The sequence below is a fragment of the Catharus ustulatus genome, chromosome 5, assembly GCF_009819885.2.
Source record: "Catharus ustulatus isolate bCatUst1 chromosome 5, bCatUst1.pri.v2, whole genome shotgun sequence".
Classification (NCBI taxonomy): Eukaryota; Metazoa; Chordata; class Aves; order Passeriformes; family Turdidae; genus Catharus; species Catharus ustulatus.
Window position 1 is genome coordinate 39,130,788 of NC_046225.1, and position 18,128 is coordinate 39,148,915.

Sequence of the window (18,128 nt, forward strand, 5' to 3'; positions counted from 1 at the left end):
TTGAGTGAGAGATTGGATATAAAAGGGAAATAGAAGGGTTAGACTTAACAGTGATATGTGAAAAAGGCTGACAGGGAAATACAGATATCCTTATGGGGAGACTGAGATATGGTACAGAAATATAAGAGAAGTAACTTGAGAAAGAGAGCAAAGGGGAAGAGTTCAGTGACCGCACACAGCTGATTATAAATGTAGAAAACAGATAAAGAGTTTGCTGAAACACAGTTGAAAGGTCAGTGACTGTCATGAATGGAAACAATATCCTTACTCAGGAACAAGAAAAATACCTGAATCTACAGGATGTTATTTCCATGACAGGGTTTTGCTGAGAAGAAAAGGGAATAAATGGTAATATACAATTATTAGAGGTTTCTGTAGTTGTTTGCCAGAAGTAGAAATGGTTATACAAAACAGTAAAGCACTGTGTTTTAAGATTTTTATTATATTTTCTGGAAGGTGCTACTTGTAATTCAGTAAATTCTCAAGCTGAAATAAGGTCCCCTGATTCACAGATCCAGACTACAGAAAAAATGTAAATTTAATGAAAAGTTACTGAAATTTTAAAACTTGTAATTATAAAATTGGTGACCTCCTAACACCTTCTACTGTTTACATTCCATTACAACATTGGGAGAAAAAAGTATAGATAAAATGAGTCCAGACGTATAAAAAGGTTTTCATCTCTCCAGAGCTTTTGCGATCTCTAGCATAGTGTGGAGTCTTAAACTTGTATTCAAATGGCTTAATTTCATTAGTTCTTATTAGCCATTAATAGTAATTATTTTTTAAAAAATTAAATACCTGGTCCATTTGATCTTATTATTTCATCAATCAATTAGAAGGTTGTCCTGTGTTCTTTCCCATTAGTTTCATCTGCAAAGCAAAAGGAAAAAAGAAAGAGAACAAAAAGAAGCTATTAAATAAATTATCAACTATTATTTTCAGTTTTTCAAGGACACAAAAAACCTATTATTTAAAGAATTCATCCTATATATTTTCTAAATTAAAAAGTTCTCAAAAATCTGAATTGACCACTTTTAAACTTTTCTACCTGACAGCAACCATTTGTACCTCCAAATGATGCAAAACTAAATATATTTATATCACAATCTTTTAAGAATATATCCTTAAATTTAATATAAAATAAATAATATTTAAAAGAACACAGTCTATCCCTCAGGCTAATCTGCTGATGAGTTTACTGCATAAATGATTCCATTCCTGTCTTTTGGTATAGATGTGCTAGGAGGCTGTTCTTCAAAAACATGGGAGATATGCTAAAATTCAAGGGCAGCTGGAGTTGCAATTGAGATCTAAAGACTGAAAATGAGAATACCGAAAGCAATCCTGACACTAAGCCTTTCAAGATGATACAGTACATATGTAAGATTTCATGCTGGTCTTTCAAATAGAGCTGAGAGACCTGATTTAATATCAACTTGTTCAGCATGAATTAAACAAACATGTCAGCTGACTAACAACACTCAAACTATAAACAGCATGTCCCTCTGGTAGTGCAGGTAAAGAGGGTTTACCCTGCATAATTTATGGTCTCCCTAGAGTACAGTATTGAAAGAGTACAGAAACTGCTGTAAATTCCTGATGAAATGCGAGCATAAGTCTGTTTACTATTAAACGTGATTTACTGCAGTTACATGCGCTCTCCCTCTCCCAACCACCTTGTAATTTTTGCACCAGTTACAGGGATTTTAGACAAATGACAATAAAAGCTTTTTATTTGGAGTCAGTGCAGAATAACTCGCATATAGAATTATTATGTATATTTTCAAATCTTCTTTGAATCTTATAACCGATTTTTATATTTTTTAAGAATATCAAGGTTTGAAGGGAAGATGAAAATTTCAGAGATCACAATCAAGTATCACTTAAAAAACTGAAAATTGTGTAACCTATATGCTACTTTATGTAATAAATGCAAGGAAGACCTGTTCTACAGATTTTTTTATGACAGTACGGAGATAAATGGAATCACATTTATCCCATAGAATCTGTAGAGTCTGTCTAATAGTAATGATAATAATTCTGATGTTTGTGTTATGTATAATGCGTTTTTATAAAACGTGCTCATGGAAAGTAGAACTGAAGATTCTGATTATCATGAAATATTACCAATTGCTTGTATGTATTATTCTCTGCATCTACAAAATTTTAATGGTTAACTAGTCACTTTGCTCAGACATAAACCTGATTTTGTGGTAACTTTTAAAAGTCAGGAATTTGCTTTCTAAAATTCTTATTTTACTTAGATTGGAATAATTTATGCCAAAAAGTCTCAATACTTGGAAAGTTAAGAACCAGAAAAAAACATGCATCCAAGAAAGTAATTCTTATTGAATACTGGTGTTTGTGATAAAGTTGAAGCCTCTTGTTCATTGATCTCATTTTTGAACTTCTGTCTTCCCTTCCCTAGTCAGATGAGTTTTACCATTTTGAAGTGTGGTATGCTCACTCACTAGAAATGCAAGTACCTGCTTAGCCATAATGGGTTTGGTAGTTATTTTCATGAACCCTTTAAAAAAAATTTAGAAATTTGATCATTGCTCAGTTTAGTAGGGTTTGGTTTTCTTATTTGCATAGTTATTTAACATGCATTTTTTATAATCTATGTGGAATTACTTGATGGAATGTGGATTTTATTCCGCCTTCACTTGTGCCCTTCTCCTTTCTAACCACAAGTATATTTTTGATCGCTTAATTAGATACCTGATCATTTAGCCTCTGTTCCTGGTACCAGATTTGGTTTGTCTTTCTCTTCACTATCTCTCTTCTGTATTGGGCTGAGATAGTAATTTAAAAATCTTTATCTACAGTGTTTTGGTTTTTTTTCTTCAAGTCTTAATACAAGTGTAGTGGTTTTGGTTTGCCAAGTCAAGTCAGAGCAGTAATTCATTTGTTATTTAGTTGTTTCTTAAGGTTTTAGGCTTCTATCAAGAAGGTAACCTGGAGAAGTGGATACTTGGGTTTTTTTGAATAATAAATTAAATTTGATCACTAACCTCTAGCTTTTAGGTTGGTATTACCAATTTAGACACTGATGATTTGTGTGACTGCTAAACCTACTAATGGGAAGTGTGAGTTGTTATAACAGCTAAAGTTATACACCAATTTTAAATTGTCATCCATGTTTCTACCTGCATGTGATTGCTGAAGCAATGTGATTGCTGACATTGTTCAGTATTTGCATGCCTAAATTTGACCCTATTATGCTATTTGGATAATAAATACCTGGCTCTTAGGAAGAACATAGCATAAGCAGGTAGACAGTGGAAAGTGTGAAGCCTCAAAGTGTCTCTCATTCTGTTAGATTGCTTCAACCCACAATGTGACTGAGTAATTAGCAGGAACTTTCACTATGTTTTAGGAACTATGAAATACAAAGAGTAGAAAAGCAACCCCTCCAGGCCAAAGTTCTATGATGTAATATTATTTCATTAACAACTTTTTTAAGAACAGCTGCTTAGATCCAGAACAATTATTTCTACAGATCTGACTATTCCTGTCATAAAAATCTTGCTTTTCAGTTTTGCTTGTTCCACTCTGCACCCAACCAAGTTTCTGTAAGTGAAGGACTCCAATCCAGCTTCTGAGATATTTTAATTTTGAACAGATTGCGCTTTCCATGCAAGTTAAAAATCTCACCTTATTTTAAAATTGTATTCACATTTGAATTCACATTTTCTGAAAGAGACTTTTTTAATGTAGAGACTGTGTCAGTCCACAGTAGACTGGTGTAAGTCCTTTTATGTCCCCATTGCAATATTTTTTCCCTTCAAAATATTTTGGCATGTGTACATATGGATCAAAAGATCTGATTGACTACGTAATGTACGTACGTGCTCATCAAACCACTTTGAAATATTTAGCTGCAGCCTGTAACGCTAAATAAAAACCAGTGTTGGTAGTTCCACATTCATGCCAATAACCTTGAACAGACACTATTTTATACTTCTCCTTGGGAATGACACCAATAAATTAAATAGGAGATGAATATATTGGAATGTGAGTAGTTGCTGCTGTGCTTGAAACATAGTCCTTATACTTGGGCAACGTACAGAATCTCCAATGTTCTCCTTGTTATTAATTGTACTTTCTTTGCTACTTTCATTCTAGAGACAGAAATACCATTGGCTCACAAAACCCTCCATATAACTCTATTCCAAATGGCAAACATAACAGGTACAAGGAAATGTCTGTAGCCTTCCTTCATAAAAGTGCTTTCTCCTTATTGCTTCCTTCCCTGTCAAGAATCCAGAAAATAGAGCTGAATCCGAGTTCCTTTTTAGGCAGATGATTAAACATTCTCACTATTACATAATACGATTTCCATTTTATTTTAAACATACTTTGCATGATATAAAAATATTGATCACAGTGAGCTTTAACAATTGTTACTGCTATAAACAGAAATGCTGCATGATGGTTTTAGTGGAAATAAATTATATAGTCATTATCTCTTAAAAAAAAAAATCACAAGAAGGAAAACCTAGGCTGTTTGGTCATTGACAGAAAATAAGTCCTTATTGAGTTCTTTACAAAATGTGAACCCCAGTTGTTTTCTACATTTGCTTTCCACATCTCGAGAAAAGCACAAGTCTGTCTCTGAAAGTCCCACAGGGTCTCTGGTGAACATTTAATTCCAAATATTAGCAAAGTTTCTGTTGTTCTTTTGTTCTAATGGAAAAATGTACACCAACGTGGCAAGTAGTGCTCTCTTGGTTAATTCATAAGTGGTCTTTTCCAATATGTAGGTACACAGCGGCACACTTCTTCACTGAAGTAAAATCCAGCATCGCAGCGTTTCGTCCGCACTGTGCACGGAGGTCTGTAACAACTAAAAAGGGGAAAAAAAGTGGCCATTAATATAACATGATCATTCATATTTAACTGGAGCAGAAATCTGTGTGCCTTCACATTGCTGCTTCTCAATGGAGTATTTAGTTCCTACAAATACATATATTTTAACTTTTTATGTTCTTGCAACAATTTTAGTTGAACTATTCTTCACAAAACACAGTGAAACAATAACAAATGATACTGAAATTATTCTATTGCAACAGATACACATGGATCTTTTTTATCACACTGCTGGTTGTAGTCATATTCCAATCTTGAGTAGTATTTTTCAAAGTTTTAGTTTGAAAATAGGATATATTTCTGTAGTCAAATTGATTTGTTATAATTTACTGCATTCTGCAAATTGGAGGTGGTAATGCAGAATCAGGTGATAACCAAATCGATCATCCTCCTACCCAGGACTGTTTCTCTTCTTATTGACTATTTGATAAACCTGAGAGAGGTTTGGCTACATGTGTCACTGAGGCTCCGATCTTGACAATGAGAACATACTTCCTTTCAAGCTGCAAATTCCCACAGGCAATCTCCGAGCCAGTGGGAATATATCTACATTCATATTGCATTTGTGTGCATTCTGAAGAAAAATCAGAGCCTATTTATCACATTTCTGATAAATCTTAATGGAAAAAGAGCAGAATTAATGTCTACCCAATTAAAATAAGTTTAACAGAAATACAGCATTGAACCACAAATCATATCTCCCTACGCAGTAGCAGAAGTTTTCCTCACCAATTCCTTGACTGAAAAATAGGACTTATACATAGATAATATCTCTGCTTGTCCCTGAACCCTTCCTTTTCCTATTTAATTTTTCTATTAAAACAAGAACTTGACCCAAAATAACCTTACAATAACAATGCTAAATACTTTCTGGTATATAATGGAGACAAAGTACAAGTCTGTGATTTTTTTAAGACACTGGCAATGGGTCAAAAGACAAAAGTATATGTCTTGAATTTCAGCACAGTTATACTTGTACTTAAATAATGTGTGCCTGTTTGTGAAACACTGATATTATGATCTTTTATGATAACTCTTACTTACATATATACAGCTCGCTAAATTGTGCAATGTCACTCTCCTCTTCCCTAGGTAATTCTTGTTTCAGGCTTGTGGGTACTCTTATTGTTGTTGCAAATAAGTTAGTATGTTGTGTGCTTGTTTTGGATACCAAGTTATTACTTTGCAATAATTTGTTTATTATATGAGGTCTGGACTACAGTTACATTAATTCACACCATGTAGTTCAACCAATGAATCTGGCTATGAGGAAAGTGATAAGGAATGAGGAAGACAGCAAATGGGACATTTATTAACTAGTCACATGTTCAGTGTTTTCAATGTCATTTATCATAGATTAGTTCACCACTGTGGTCTCTGTAATTAAGGTAGTTACATTATTTTGTGCCAACTAATAGATATTTGAAATCTGTGTAAGCAGCTCATGGGAATCTCTCAAAGCCCTACTGATCCATTCCCCCAAAAGTTTGGAAATAGTGGTAAAAGGCAACAAAAAAGTTTGTGAAAGGATCTAATATTGTGAGTGAATAGGCAATCAGCAGCAGGTCTGCTCTGGGAAAAAGGTGGTCCACAGAGATGCAGTGGTTGAAACACTGAACTCACTGAACTTTTTGCTGTCTCTGTCATGTAAGTTCAGACCATTTCATGCACTGAATGACAGTAAAATGAAATAAGAAGAAAAAGAGGCAAAGCCAAACTCTTCCACACGCCTATGACTAGACACAATGAAAAGCAGTCATGCAAACATTAATCATGAGGAGCTTGCTTTGTTTAGGATTCATGCCTCCTTGTGAACTTCAACTTGCAGCTGGGAGTGCTATACAGCACCTCTCCCATGTGAGTTTGTATCTAGCAGCAGTCAAGGTCAGGTTACTCCAGTCTTATCCTTATTTGGGACATGTTAACAGAGCAAGAAAGTCCCTCTCCTCCTCTAAAGTGCTTAGCAGATGAAGTTCCTAGTTATCTGGCCCAGTAAAAACGGACCAAAATAAATTTTGGAGGTGGTAGCACAGTGTGAATAGCAACAGAGTCATTGTAACTACATAAATGTGGTTTCCTTAGGAAACTGCTGAACAATAGACCAGTTCTTTCAAGAGATTTGGTCTGAATGCTGTTTACGGAGTGGTTTCACGTTACAGAGGTCTGTTTCAATGAGGATCATCTGAGCACGCTGGAGCTAAAACAGAGAGATGCTCAGTCACTATTCACAGTGCTGGGCAAAACAGCAGCAACTTTCTCTTTATGGTGAATAATTGTGAAGTTTTGCTATGCAGAATGCCCAGATTGTCACTGTGGGCTGTCTAACCCCACAAATAAAACAAGTAGAAATGCTACTTCTTGTGCTGATAAAGAGCATAATCACCCTAAAAAGAAGTATGCTGAGAGCCTTTTTTCCCTTCCAATCCTGTGCTTTGTATTCCTTTCATTTGAAGCAGGGTGTTACACAGAGGCATTTTAGCATATAAAAATATTAGTGCTTCAAAATCAGAAGCTACAAGCACTGCTTGTAGGACAGGTAGCTGTCTAGGACATGACTACAGAATTATTATGCTCATGTCTAGGTTTCACCTGTCTAGCACAAAGCTAAACAGAGTGGTTACTTCTATTCATTTTTAATAAATTTGTAGGATTAATATATTTTATATTTGTATTATATAAATTAAATTGTATAATTGATGCTGTATTAAACAAGCAAGGGATCTCTCAGAGATAAAAAAGATGTTGCAGGATTTTTTTTTCCTTTCAGAGACAGTGTGTGCTGGACAGAGCTAACACATGAGAAAGCTATGCTAAGTCTTTTCTTAAGGAGGAGAGACTGTCCCCTCTATTTTCCTTGACAGTGCTAACATCTACAGGACTGTTGGTTCTACAGGTATAAAGTAACAACATATATAAACCTTTCTTTCTGCACTCAAATACAAAAGAAAAACAGCTTTTAAAAAAGGTAAAAGCATCCTATATCATACTGTCCTTGGAAATGAGAAAGTGTTTCAAACTCTTTATCGTATTCAACCACAACAGAGAAAGGCTGAACTTAATTTCCTCCCTCAAATACTAAGTCTATAAATCAATAAAGATATTGAAATCAACATCAAGTATTTATCATGGCATTTCCAAGCTTCTTCAGTGCCTAACTTCTTCAGTTGTGAGTGTTCTTTTAAAATGTAGATGGTTTACGTTTGTAGCACTGCTGGAAGTGAAACCTGTAGCACAAAGGCTCTGCTAGTATGTAAAGCTTATGTAACCAGGTTGGTTTCTTTTCCTCTGCAAACATAAAATTGAAATTATATGAGCTGAAATATAGAGAAGAAATAATTTTTGATAATTCTAACAACCTAAAAGGCCAAATATTGGTAAACAAATAATGCCAGTTAATAATATTTTCCCTCATTTGCGAGACTTCAACACAAGTGTCATTACTTATATTTGACATTTTTTATTATGAAGGTGAACAAATGTGTGTATATATAGATGTACCAATATATTTAGTCCAACTAATTACATTTTAGATTAAATATTACATAAGGTTTATTTTTGATAAGTATCATACACAGACATTTAAATGTCCCAATTTGCTATTTTCCATTTGCAGGGCCTAAATTGTTATTTGTCATTCCTATAATAGAAATACTTCCCTATATTAGAAATAAGTGAGCTTTCTGCTCTAAATGGCATTGTTAAGAAAATTTTTAAAAATTTAATTTAATTAAGAAATTTGTTCAAGAAATTTATGAGAACTTTACGGGAAACTTTCCTCACAATGCACAAAGCAAAAATAATACTATTTGTTTCTCAGAATCCAAAGTAACTCACATTTTTATATATAGACTGCTAATACTATGGGTGAAGCAGTCATGGAAAGAAAGGTCCTGGGGTACATAAAGAAATTGCAGAATTTTATTCCCAACTAAATTTTATCTTAAATGGTGAATGTGGGAAGTTTGATTTATAGTTATATATGTCTACTTTTCACAAAAATCACCCAGAGCTAGGTGATTCCAAAATTTAGGAGGTGGAAATGAAAGATGTTATCTTCAGAACTAAGCACTGAAATCGAATTAGGAATATTTGAGTTATCTGAATATCTGAGTTACTCGAATTGCAATATTCAGTTCTTGGAAAAAACAGAGTGGGATTTTAAATACCATAAGATACAGGGAGCTTGAACTTAGAGCTAATTTTCACCAGGAAAAAAAAGGAAAAGGAAGAAAAGTTCCAGGAAGCAGTTGTAAGAGTACTAGAAACTAAACATGCTTTCAAATACTTATTATGCCTAGTAGCTTCCTCTTAGAGATTATAGAAGTCATAGAAGATAAAACTGAACTGATGACAGGCTTACAGTTTACTTAAGACTACAAAGCAATTCAACAAGACAGCTAACATCACAACCCAAAATTTTAGGCCTTGAACACAATAAAAGAAATAAAAGTGGAGGTTTTACCTGCATGTCTGGTGATGGAACCTTTTTCCTTTCAAGAAGCATTTATTGGGAGATTCTATACATTCACAGATGCATTTTGCTGGATTTAGTGGCTGATGTCTAGGACAGGTCTTTTTACATACACACTGGCACTTTTCTTCATCAAATTCCTTGTTGGGTCCGCAGGAAGCAGGGATAAGTTTGTTTTTGCACGTGCACTGACACGATGATCTGTCTAATTCTTTGTGAGGTCCACAGCTCGAGGGCCGCACACCTCCTTTGCAGACACATTGACAGGTTTCTTCATCCAGCTCCTTGTTTGGTCCACAGATATGGAATCCTTCAGATGTGTCTAGGAAAGCAGCAGAGAAGTTGCACTAGTACCAGAATTTTGTGCCTACTCTCTCATCTATTCTTATGTGAAGAAATGAGCAAATGCATTCCTTTGTTGGTATTTAAAAAATAAGCTTATGTCAAAAGGCAACAACCAGTAGAAGCATCGATACAGAAAAAGATACTACAACTTCTTGTCTTTGGAAGGACATTTTATGCTCTAAAAGAAAGTGCTTACCAGAATCTCCAAGGTGAGAAGAGAAGTCAAAATCATGCTGTGACAAACATCTGCAAATTTGATTATTCCAAATATGATTTTTTGGACAGGTCTTGTTTGCCACATGACACCTGTGAAATTAAAAATGATGTTGATTTACTACCATAAGAACTCAAGGAGAAATAAAACCCCTATTTTAGCTGTTGATTGATTGTTGTTTGCTCTCCATTGCAAATATCTAAGAGTGTCAGTTCATTCATAATTTTAATTTTTATTCTTGTCAAATCTATTACTGAAGGTTCTCCTCACTACAGCTATTTTCAACCATTTGTTGAAGAAATCTTCTCATATTTCAAGTTTTATCTCCAACTTTTAGAAGCTGATATTTGTACTTTGCTGATGATGTTTGGAAACAGATCTAACCCTAGAACATAAGCCTCATATTTATGAGTATAAAACTTAATTTCTCATTTTGCTTCTTGAAGTACAATTTTTTTTTTAAATTTAAGATGTCAAAAGACAGCGGATATGATAGTTTCTGAATGAATTCTGTAAGCAAAACTTAAAAAAATAAAATCAGTTTATCAAGTTTATCAGATTCTGTTTCATTTTATGTGAAAGTTACATGCCATTAGCTGACACTTTCTCATTAGTCACTCATTCTGTCTAGCCTTCTTGAACCAAAGATTTGGACTTGAGCAGTGATGCCTCTTCACCTTAAAAAATAAAGGCAATAAACAAGTCAATACTTTAGTCCTCTTCCTGCTACAGTTTGCAGCCAAGGTAGTGGTACCAAATAGAGCAAAAAATCCAAACAGCAGCTGTTGCCTTTGTAAAGAATGAGTGAACTGAGCTATCTGGTTAATCACTGATAGAATATTTATATATATTATCTCATCTTCCTTGCTTGCAATTTCTTTATCACCACAGCTGACATTACATCTTTGAACAAGTCGAGCCTAACTTCATGCATCTGGGCTGTGTCATTTATTCATTGTTTCTGTTGCATTCTTAAAATCCTACTAACCTTTTAAGACAACACCTATATTACACATTTGATGCACTGTTCATTCCCCTGAGCACCATTACTCACATTGAAAAATGCAGGTGCTGGGATATTCTTCCATGATCATCATTCAAGTAGACCACTCCCCTTCAACACACTAAATCACTCAGCTTGAAAAGACTGCTGTGGCTTAACATCACCCTGCTTTGCCTCACGTTTTGGCAAACTGGTGTTTCCTGATTTCATCCCACTAATAAGCTCACTCTTGCTGCCTCACTTGGCATACGCTTCCTTTAGCCTGCCTTCCAATTCCACTTGAGAAATAGTACAGACAATTTACAGACTATTATTGCATTGTGTTAAAAAAACCCAAACCAAATCAAACCAAACAACAACAAACCAAACCCACCTGTCTGTTTTATTGCACAAAGTCATAGACTCTAAACTTAAAGGCAGTAAATGACAGTAGAGAAGACCTTCATATATTCTGATCCTGTACTATGTTGTCTTACCTCTGTTGAAGTGTGATTCCTTTGCCACAGGACAAACAGTTACCTGTGAGTGCCAGTCCAAGCCTGGTATGTGTACTCTCACCTCCCTCAACTACAGGGAGCTCTTCCCAGGCTAGAATAAACACTTGCACTGGCCATTACAATTGCTCTTAACTTATAAACATTGAGAAGCTGGAGAGAGTCAACATAATTTGACTTTCTTACTGACTCTTGTGTTTGTTTTTTCTTTATAAACTGTTAATTATGTAATTAAACTAATTATTAATAGATTTATTTCCAAGCTACTGTTTATGATCCATATTTTGATGAACAAATTAAATAAACTCAAAAAGAATATACTCTATGTTTATGAATGTGTCAGAAAACAACCAGACTTAAACTAAATGAAACCACTGAGAAAAATGCTTAACACCTCTGAGAAATTTGTTCTACTGACTCCCCTTATTAAAAAAATGTCAATTCATTCCAGTTAGTTATTGATTCTTCCTCAAAGCAGATGTTAGTCTACTATGTATATTTGAGCTCCTAAATATTTATACATCATAAAATCATCACTCAGACCTCTAAATTAAGGAAGGAGATCTTCAAGTGTTGCAATAACTGAAAATGAGATTTCTGGTGCCAGATTGTTCTATGATATTTTTCATTCAAAATCATACACACAAAAAAATCAATACAATACTTCTGTGGAATGCCAATTAACCCTTTATTTCCCCCTTCCATTCTATTTTATGTACAGTAATTTCACGACTATATGGCGCACCCTTTTGACTAAAATTTTGGTCCGAACCCAGAAGTGCGCCTTATAGTCCAGTGCACCTTATATAATGTACAAAGTTGCGAAATTTGCCAACCCGGAAGTGCAAGCTGCGAGCCAAGCCACAAGGGGGGGCGGGACCGGGCAGCCCCCAGCCAACAGAAGCCGCGTGGGGATGGAGGGAGCGGGCGGCCCCACGCCGCCCCAAGCCGAGGGTGGCCCTGAGCCAAGGGCAACCCCGCCCTGTGCTGGCCTCGAGCCGCGGGCGGGGCCGCGGTGCTGGGGCCGGCGGGGCCATAGCTGATAGGGGCAGGTAGGGTCGTGGTGCTGGGGGCAGTGGGGCCACAGCCGATAGGGGCAGGTGGGGCCAGCTGGCCGCGGCTGATAGGGGCAGGCAGAGCAAGCGGGGCCACGGCCAGCACGGACAGGCGAGGCCAGCAGGGCCACAGTCAGCACGGGCCAGCGGGGCCGCGGTCGATAGGGGAAGGCGGGGCTGCGTTGCCACAGCTGGCAGGTGCAGGTGAGGCTGCAGCCGGCATGGGTAGGCGGGGCCGCGGCTCTGGGGCCAGCGGGACCACAGTTGATAGGGCAGGCGGGGCCAGTGGGGGCCTGTGGGGCCAGTGGGGCTGCAGCCAGCACGGGCAGGCGGGGTCACAGTGCCGTGGCCAGCGGGGCCACAGCCGATAGGGGCAGGCAGGGCCGCAGTGCCACAGCTGGCAGGAGCAGGAGGGGGCCGCGGCCGTCAGCCGTGTGGGGGGAGCTGGCGGTGGATCCTCACGGCAAAAAAAAAGTGCGCCTTATAGTCTGGTGCGTCTTATATAATGTATAAAGTTGCGAAATTTGCCGACTCCCGGAAGTGCGCCTTATAGTCGTGAAATTACTGTACACCTCTGTCACATGAAGATGTCAAAGAAGACTTGCAAATTAAAGAGTCCCTAAAAGAAGAAGCCTTTTTCAAAAAAGCATTTAAAAAAATGAAAATATGAATTGAGAGAGAAATATTGTCTCCTAATTATCTAAAAAGATATTTTTAGGTTTTTTTTAAAATTAAATGTATTTTGCTGACGTTTTCTTTAAGTCTCAATTGGATTGTAGCTCTTTCATCAAAAATTCCAGCAGACAGTTTTAAATCATCTTGCTGCAGTTTATCTGCTGGGTAAAAAGGTGATGTTAATCTAGTAAAATTCTCTCTGTGTAAAATAATGGCAGCTCCCTCACAGAATGCATTTTGCTACTGCTATGCATAGTTTGCCTATCCTAACTGTGAAAACTTCCCAGTAGTATTGAAATCTGAATTATATAGGCTTGCTCATTATGTCAAAGGAAAGACAAGCTTCATACTTACTGAGTTTGTGCTGCTGGCAAGGAACGTCTTATGATGGAGTGGACTTGTCTGTAGACATCCAGCTTGGACATGCAGCGGCAGGATGTGTGATTGGCAAAACTGACCGTGACAGGCTTGGGGCCGTGGGACAGAGGTACCGTGATCTCAAACAGCTACAAGGCAATGCAAAGTAAAAAACTTCTTATATAGATCCAACTAAAACCAATGCAAGGACATACGAAAAACCTATCACGAATTTAGGTTCAGATTTTTTTGTTGTCATTCAGCATTCAATTATACTGCTAAATAATTATTATGTGCAAAATGAGTACAATAGTTCTGGTGTGACAATTAACATTTTTAGTGTTAAACTCTGCTACATGCCAGTTTGCTTACTACATATAATACACAGGAGGAAAATGTTCAAAGAACTCATGTTTCTAGAGGACAGGACTTCAAATTGGCAACATTTAAAAAAAAATCCTAAATGAAACATTTGGAAGGTGCTTTGAAAAGCTGAAGAATTGCTCAATTATAAAAACTTATGTAAAACAGCAATATAGAGGACTTGGATTGAACCAGTTCTGAATAACATTTGAACTACAGCATACTGAATTTTTAAAATTTTTAGTACTTGTATCTCTGCAGGTATATGCCTATCCAGATGGAATATATCTTGAACTATAATTTTTTTTCGTTTCAAAGTATTAAGAAATATCCACTACTGATAAAACATCTGTATATGAACTAACAAAGCAAAGCAGACACCAGACCACTGGAGATGGCAGCAGAAGATGACTGCTACATTTCCAAAGCACCTAAAAGATGTAGATCCCTGCCCAACTGCCCTATTCAGCTTCAGGAGATCACTGATAGAACTTTCACAAAAACAGCTGAGATGTATCAAACATGGTAATGGAAATGATGGTGAACATGAATTAATCTTATTTATCCTTCCATTATATCTTTGAAAGGTACCAGTTTGGAGATGAATATTGATAATGACTATTCCCATCATTACTTCAGTGGTGCACCGAGAAAAAAGTCTAGTAAGACAATAGAAAGGTAGTTTATATAAAGGCTTCCTTGACCTCCTCAAATTACTTTCAATTTGTCCAAATAAGTTTTCTTAATAGTAATGTATTTTACATCACCCAGTAGTTGCTGCTACTTATTCAGTGAAACAATTTAAGTGAATAAACTCACAACATGCAAAAATTATTCTTGAATCTTAATCTATGTAAAACATTTCAGATGACAGTAATTTCACGACCATAAGGCGCACCAGACTATAAGGCGCACCTCCTGGAGTCGACAAATTTTGCAACTTTGCACATTTATAAGGCGCACCGGACTATAAGGTGCACTTATTTTTTGCAGCGAGGATCCGCTCCCAGCTCCCCCCGCGTGGTTGCTGGCCGAGGCCCCACCTCAACCCGGCAGCCATGGGCCCCTGGGCCCGCCTGTACCCAGTGGGGCTGGGGCATGCCTGCCGCCGCTCAGCCCCGCCTCCCCAGGGCTGGGCTATGCCCGCCGCCGCTCCGTGCCGCCTGCCCAGGGCCGGGGTAGGCCTGCTGGGGTGCTGTGGGCCCCCAGGCCTGCCTGAACCTGGCAGCCACGGGGCCCTGGGCCCGCCTGTACCCAGCAGGAAGGGCGCCGCGGGCCCCCCTGTAGCCGGCAGCCGTGGCCCCCACGGCCCCGCCTCCACCCGGCAGCCGCGGGTCTGCCGGCTGCCCCCGCGGCTCGCGGCTTACACTTCCGGGTTGGCAAATTTCCGAACTTTTGCCCATGTATAAGGCGCACCAGACTATAAGGCGCACTTCCGGGTTCGGGTGAAAATTTTAGTCAAAAGGGTGCGCCTTATAGTCATGAAATTACTGTATGTAAAACCTGACCGTAAGCAATGCTATGGCTTTGATAACATATACAATTTATTTTTTGCTCACCTTCCTCATCCAACAGAAGAAGAAGCTCAACATCTGCTGTCACTATAGGACACGTCTGGCAGAATTTAACAGCCAAATGTCAACACCCAGAAAGGATATTTCTGTAAAAAATGCCTCATAACATCTATGTATGAGGCTGGTTCTCAATTCTTTTTCTGGCACCATTGTTCACTGTGGCTACTATTGCTGGTACCCACATTGCCCAAACGGGTATTTCTTCTTGGAGACCAAATGGCTTATATTTCTGCTTGATTCCTCATTCCCTAAAAGATTGGATTTACTGCATTCTTAGAAGTCCAAATCTTCTTTTCCTTTCCAACTTTAAATTATAATAAAAAACAGACTAACTCACCCTAAAGGGAAAAGATATATCCTGACAGATATTTAGTACCAAAGACTACAATGAATGAGTTTCAGTCCCCAGAAGAATATATCTGATAGTAGTAGGGATTAGAGAAATTCTTTGAAAAGTGGAGAGCTTTTATTGCTCTGAAAAATGTTAGTAGTTATAATAAATAAACCAGCAATTTATGAGTATTGCTCCAGTCAGAGGCAAATAAAAGAAAGAAATAGACTCAACTTGTCCATGTTGTCTGCACCTTTTTGCCACCAACATTGCATTGTCAGGAAACCAGTGGGAAGCAACAAGAGAAGCAATAAGAGATTGTATAACTAAAGAATAATATATATAAAAAAACCAAACCCTAAACTCCCCACATAACCACAAAGCTCTGTCCTCCTCCAGAGAAGCTGCTAATTGTAAACATAAATCAGTAACACATTGTTAATCTCAGAGTACAGCACATACTAACAGAAGTTCTAACTGAAGAACAATTGAAGGTCATAAATAATTAATGCATTTAATAAGAATTCAACACCTGCCGTTCAGCCAGTCTAAGGCTGTTTTATCACAGAAAGCCAGTTGGCAGGTCTTCCAGTCTATTGCACCATTTCTAGGGTTTCTCTTCCAAGTACTGTCCAGAACCTAGAACTTAATACGATTTTAAAATTAGAAAAAAAAAAGAAAAAATCTAACAGAAGATGGAAATCTCTGAAAGTGTTGACAAAAAGCACTATCAGATCTCCTGAAAAAGCAAATTTCCATATATTCCTTCTCACTGATCCGTAAAATTATAGAATAGTTTGGTTTGGAACGGACCTTTGAGATCATCTAATTAGAACCCCTCTGCCATGGTCAGGGACACCAGGTCATTCAAAGACCCAAAAGGCATGTAAATTTGATCTATGGCCTTGATAGCTTCTTCTTTACACCAGAAGGACTTCATAACATAATTACCAGAAAAACTGAGATTCTGTATACAAAGTATTTCTTTGCTTCAGTGGCTAAATTAATTTATTCAGCACTATCATCATATGTGCCAATATCCATTGCATCAGCACAGATAAAATTATTATTAAGCTCACTGACTTCTGAAATATATCAAAACTGTTATTATGTGGGAAGGCCATAATTCTAGATACATTTCAAATACAGGATTTATGTAACTTTTTTTCCCAAGATTTACATTAACTACTCTGTGTTATTCTGATGGCCTGTGGTTTATTTTGGCAAGTTTCCCTTGAATTGATTGAGTCTAAGTTTCCATCACTTGTGATCTTTGCACTTTCTAAAGTGTCAGTTAGGCCAGCCAAATATAACCAGTGTAACACAGTACAGTGTGTCTAGAGAGATTTTAAACTAAGGACATAAGACTGATTTCAAAACTAAACATCTCTATATTGAAAAGAATGAAAATAAATTATTTGAGAAGTGGCACATCATCATTATTTTACTGTTGAACTTTCTCAAAAAAATATTTCAGAGCTTATGTGGGATATAACAACAGACATTTGCTATAATAAATTAATATTTATTTTATATGCTTAGGTTCCTTATTTTAACCTTCTTCTATTTTAATCCCTTTCTTTTCCCAGAAATATTAACAAAAAACATTTGGAACTTATATATCTTCCACTGTTAAAAGTACCTACTATATCACTACAATAACTAGTCTAACAGAAAATTGCAAGGGAAAAGGTAGAAATGGTAATGTTGAAAACAACTGAATATACTTGTGGCATATATCTGAGTTGTGAAAAAGAACACCATGTACATCCCAAACTGGGCAAACAATTTCAAGCTGCTAACTTGTTTCCTGTGAGAAAATCTCCTCTAAATCTAATTTTGATCTGTTTGGATAGATGTTTTCCCTTGAGAGACTATAACTGTAACCGTGAAACAAGATGATTTAGGATTTTTACAAGTGATCTGAAAGAAGCCAAAAATATGTCCTTCCTGACAGCCAAGAGGGAGAATGGGATGAAACAGCTCTTTGAAATCTGCTCTCCGCTTCCCTTCAACTTACAAGCAAGTGCCTGTAGGTGAGGCATAAAAAAGTGCTATTGAGGGACAGGCTATAGCTGCACCAGGTAGTTTCACAATCCTGGTGCTATGGAAAAAGACAGCAGCTGTTTGATAACAAATTAGAGGAAATAGTCCAAATATCCACACCACAAAATGAAAACTCAACCAGTCACATTTCCCACAGATCCTTACTAGACAAGCCACCACTTAAAAACTGGGCTACTGCAGTCAGGAGAGGATCTGTTGCAGTTTGTGACTTAGCGTAGGGAGCCTTCAAAGAGTGTCACAGATCTCGTACCATATCTTAATTAACAAGTTGTCTCATATCTCAATCCTGGTTCTGTAAACATCC

The 18,128-nt window shown here is 37.2% G+C and overlaps 1 protein-coding gene across 2 annotated transcripts in view; it reads right to left on the minus strand.

Moving 5' to 3' along the window:
• Positions 1-2,029: 2,029 nt before the first annotated feature.
• Positions 2,030-18,128, minus strand: part of VEGFC (vascular endothelial growth factor C) — a 75,352-nt gene continuing 59,253 nt past the window's right edge. For both annotated transcript variants that reach the window (XM_033059327.1, XM_033059328.1), the window contains exons 4-7: positions 13,487-13,638; positions 9,888-9,997; positions 9,338-9,668; positions 2,030-4,852 (exon numbers count right to left, since the gene is read on the minus strand). In XM_033059327.1, the coding sequence (XP_032915218.1) occupies positions 4,738-4,852; positions 9,338-9,668; positions 9,888-9,997; positions 13,487-13,638 (708 nt within the window). In that variant the 3' untranslated portion in view covers positions 2,030-4,737. The remainder of the gene's footprint in view (positions 4,853-9,337; positions 9,669-9,887; positions 9,998-13,486; positions 13,639-18,128) is intronic.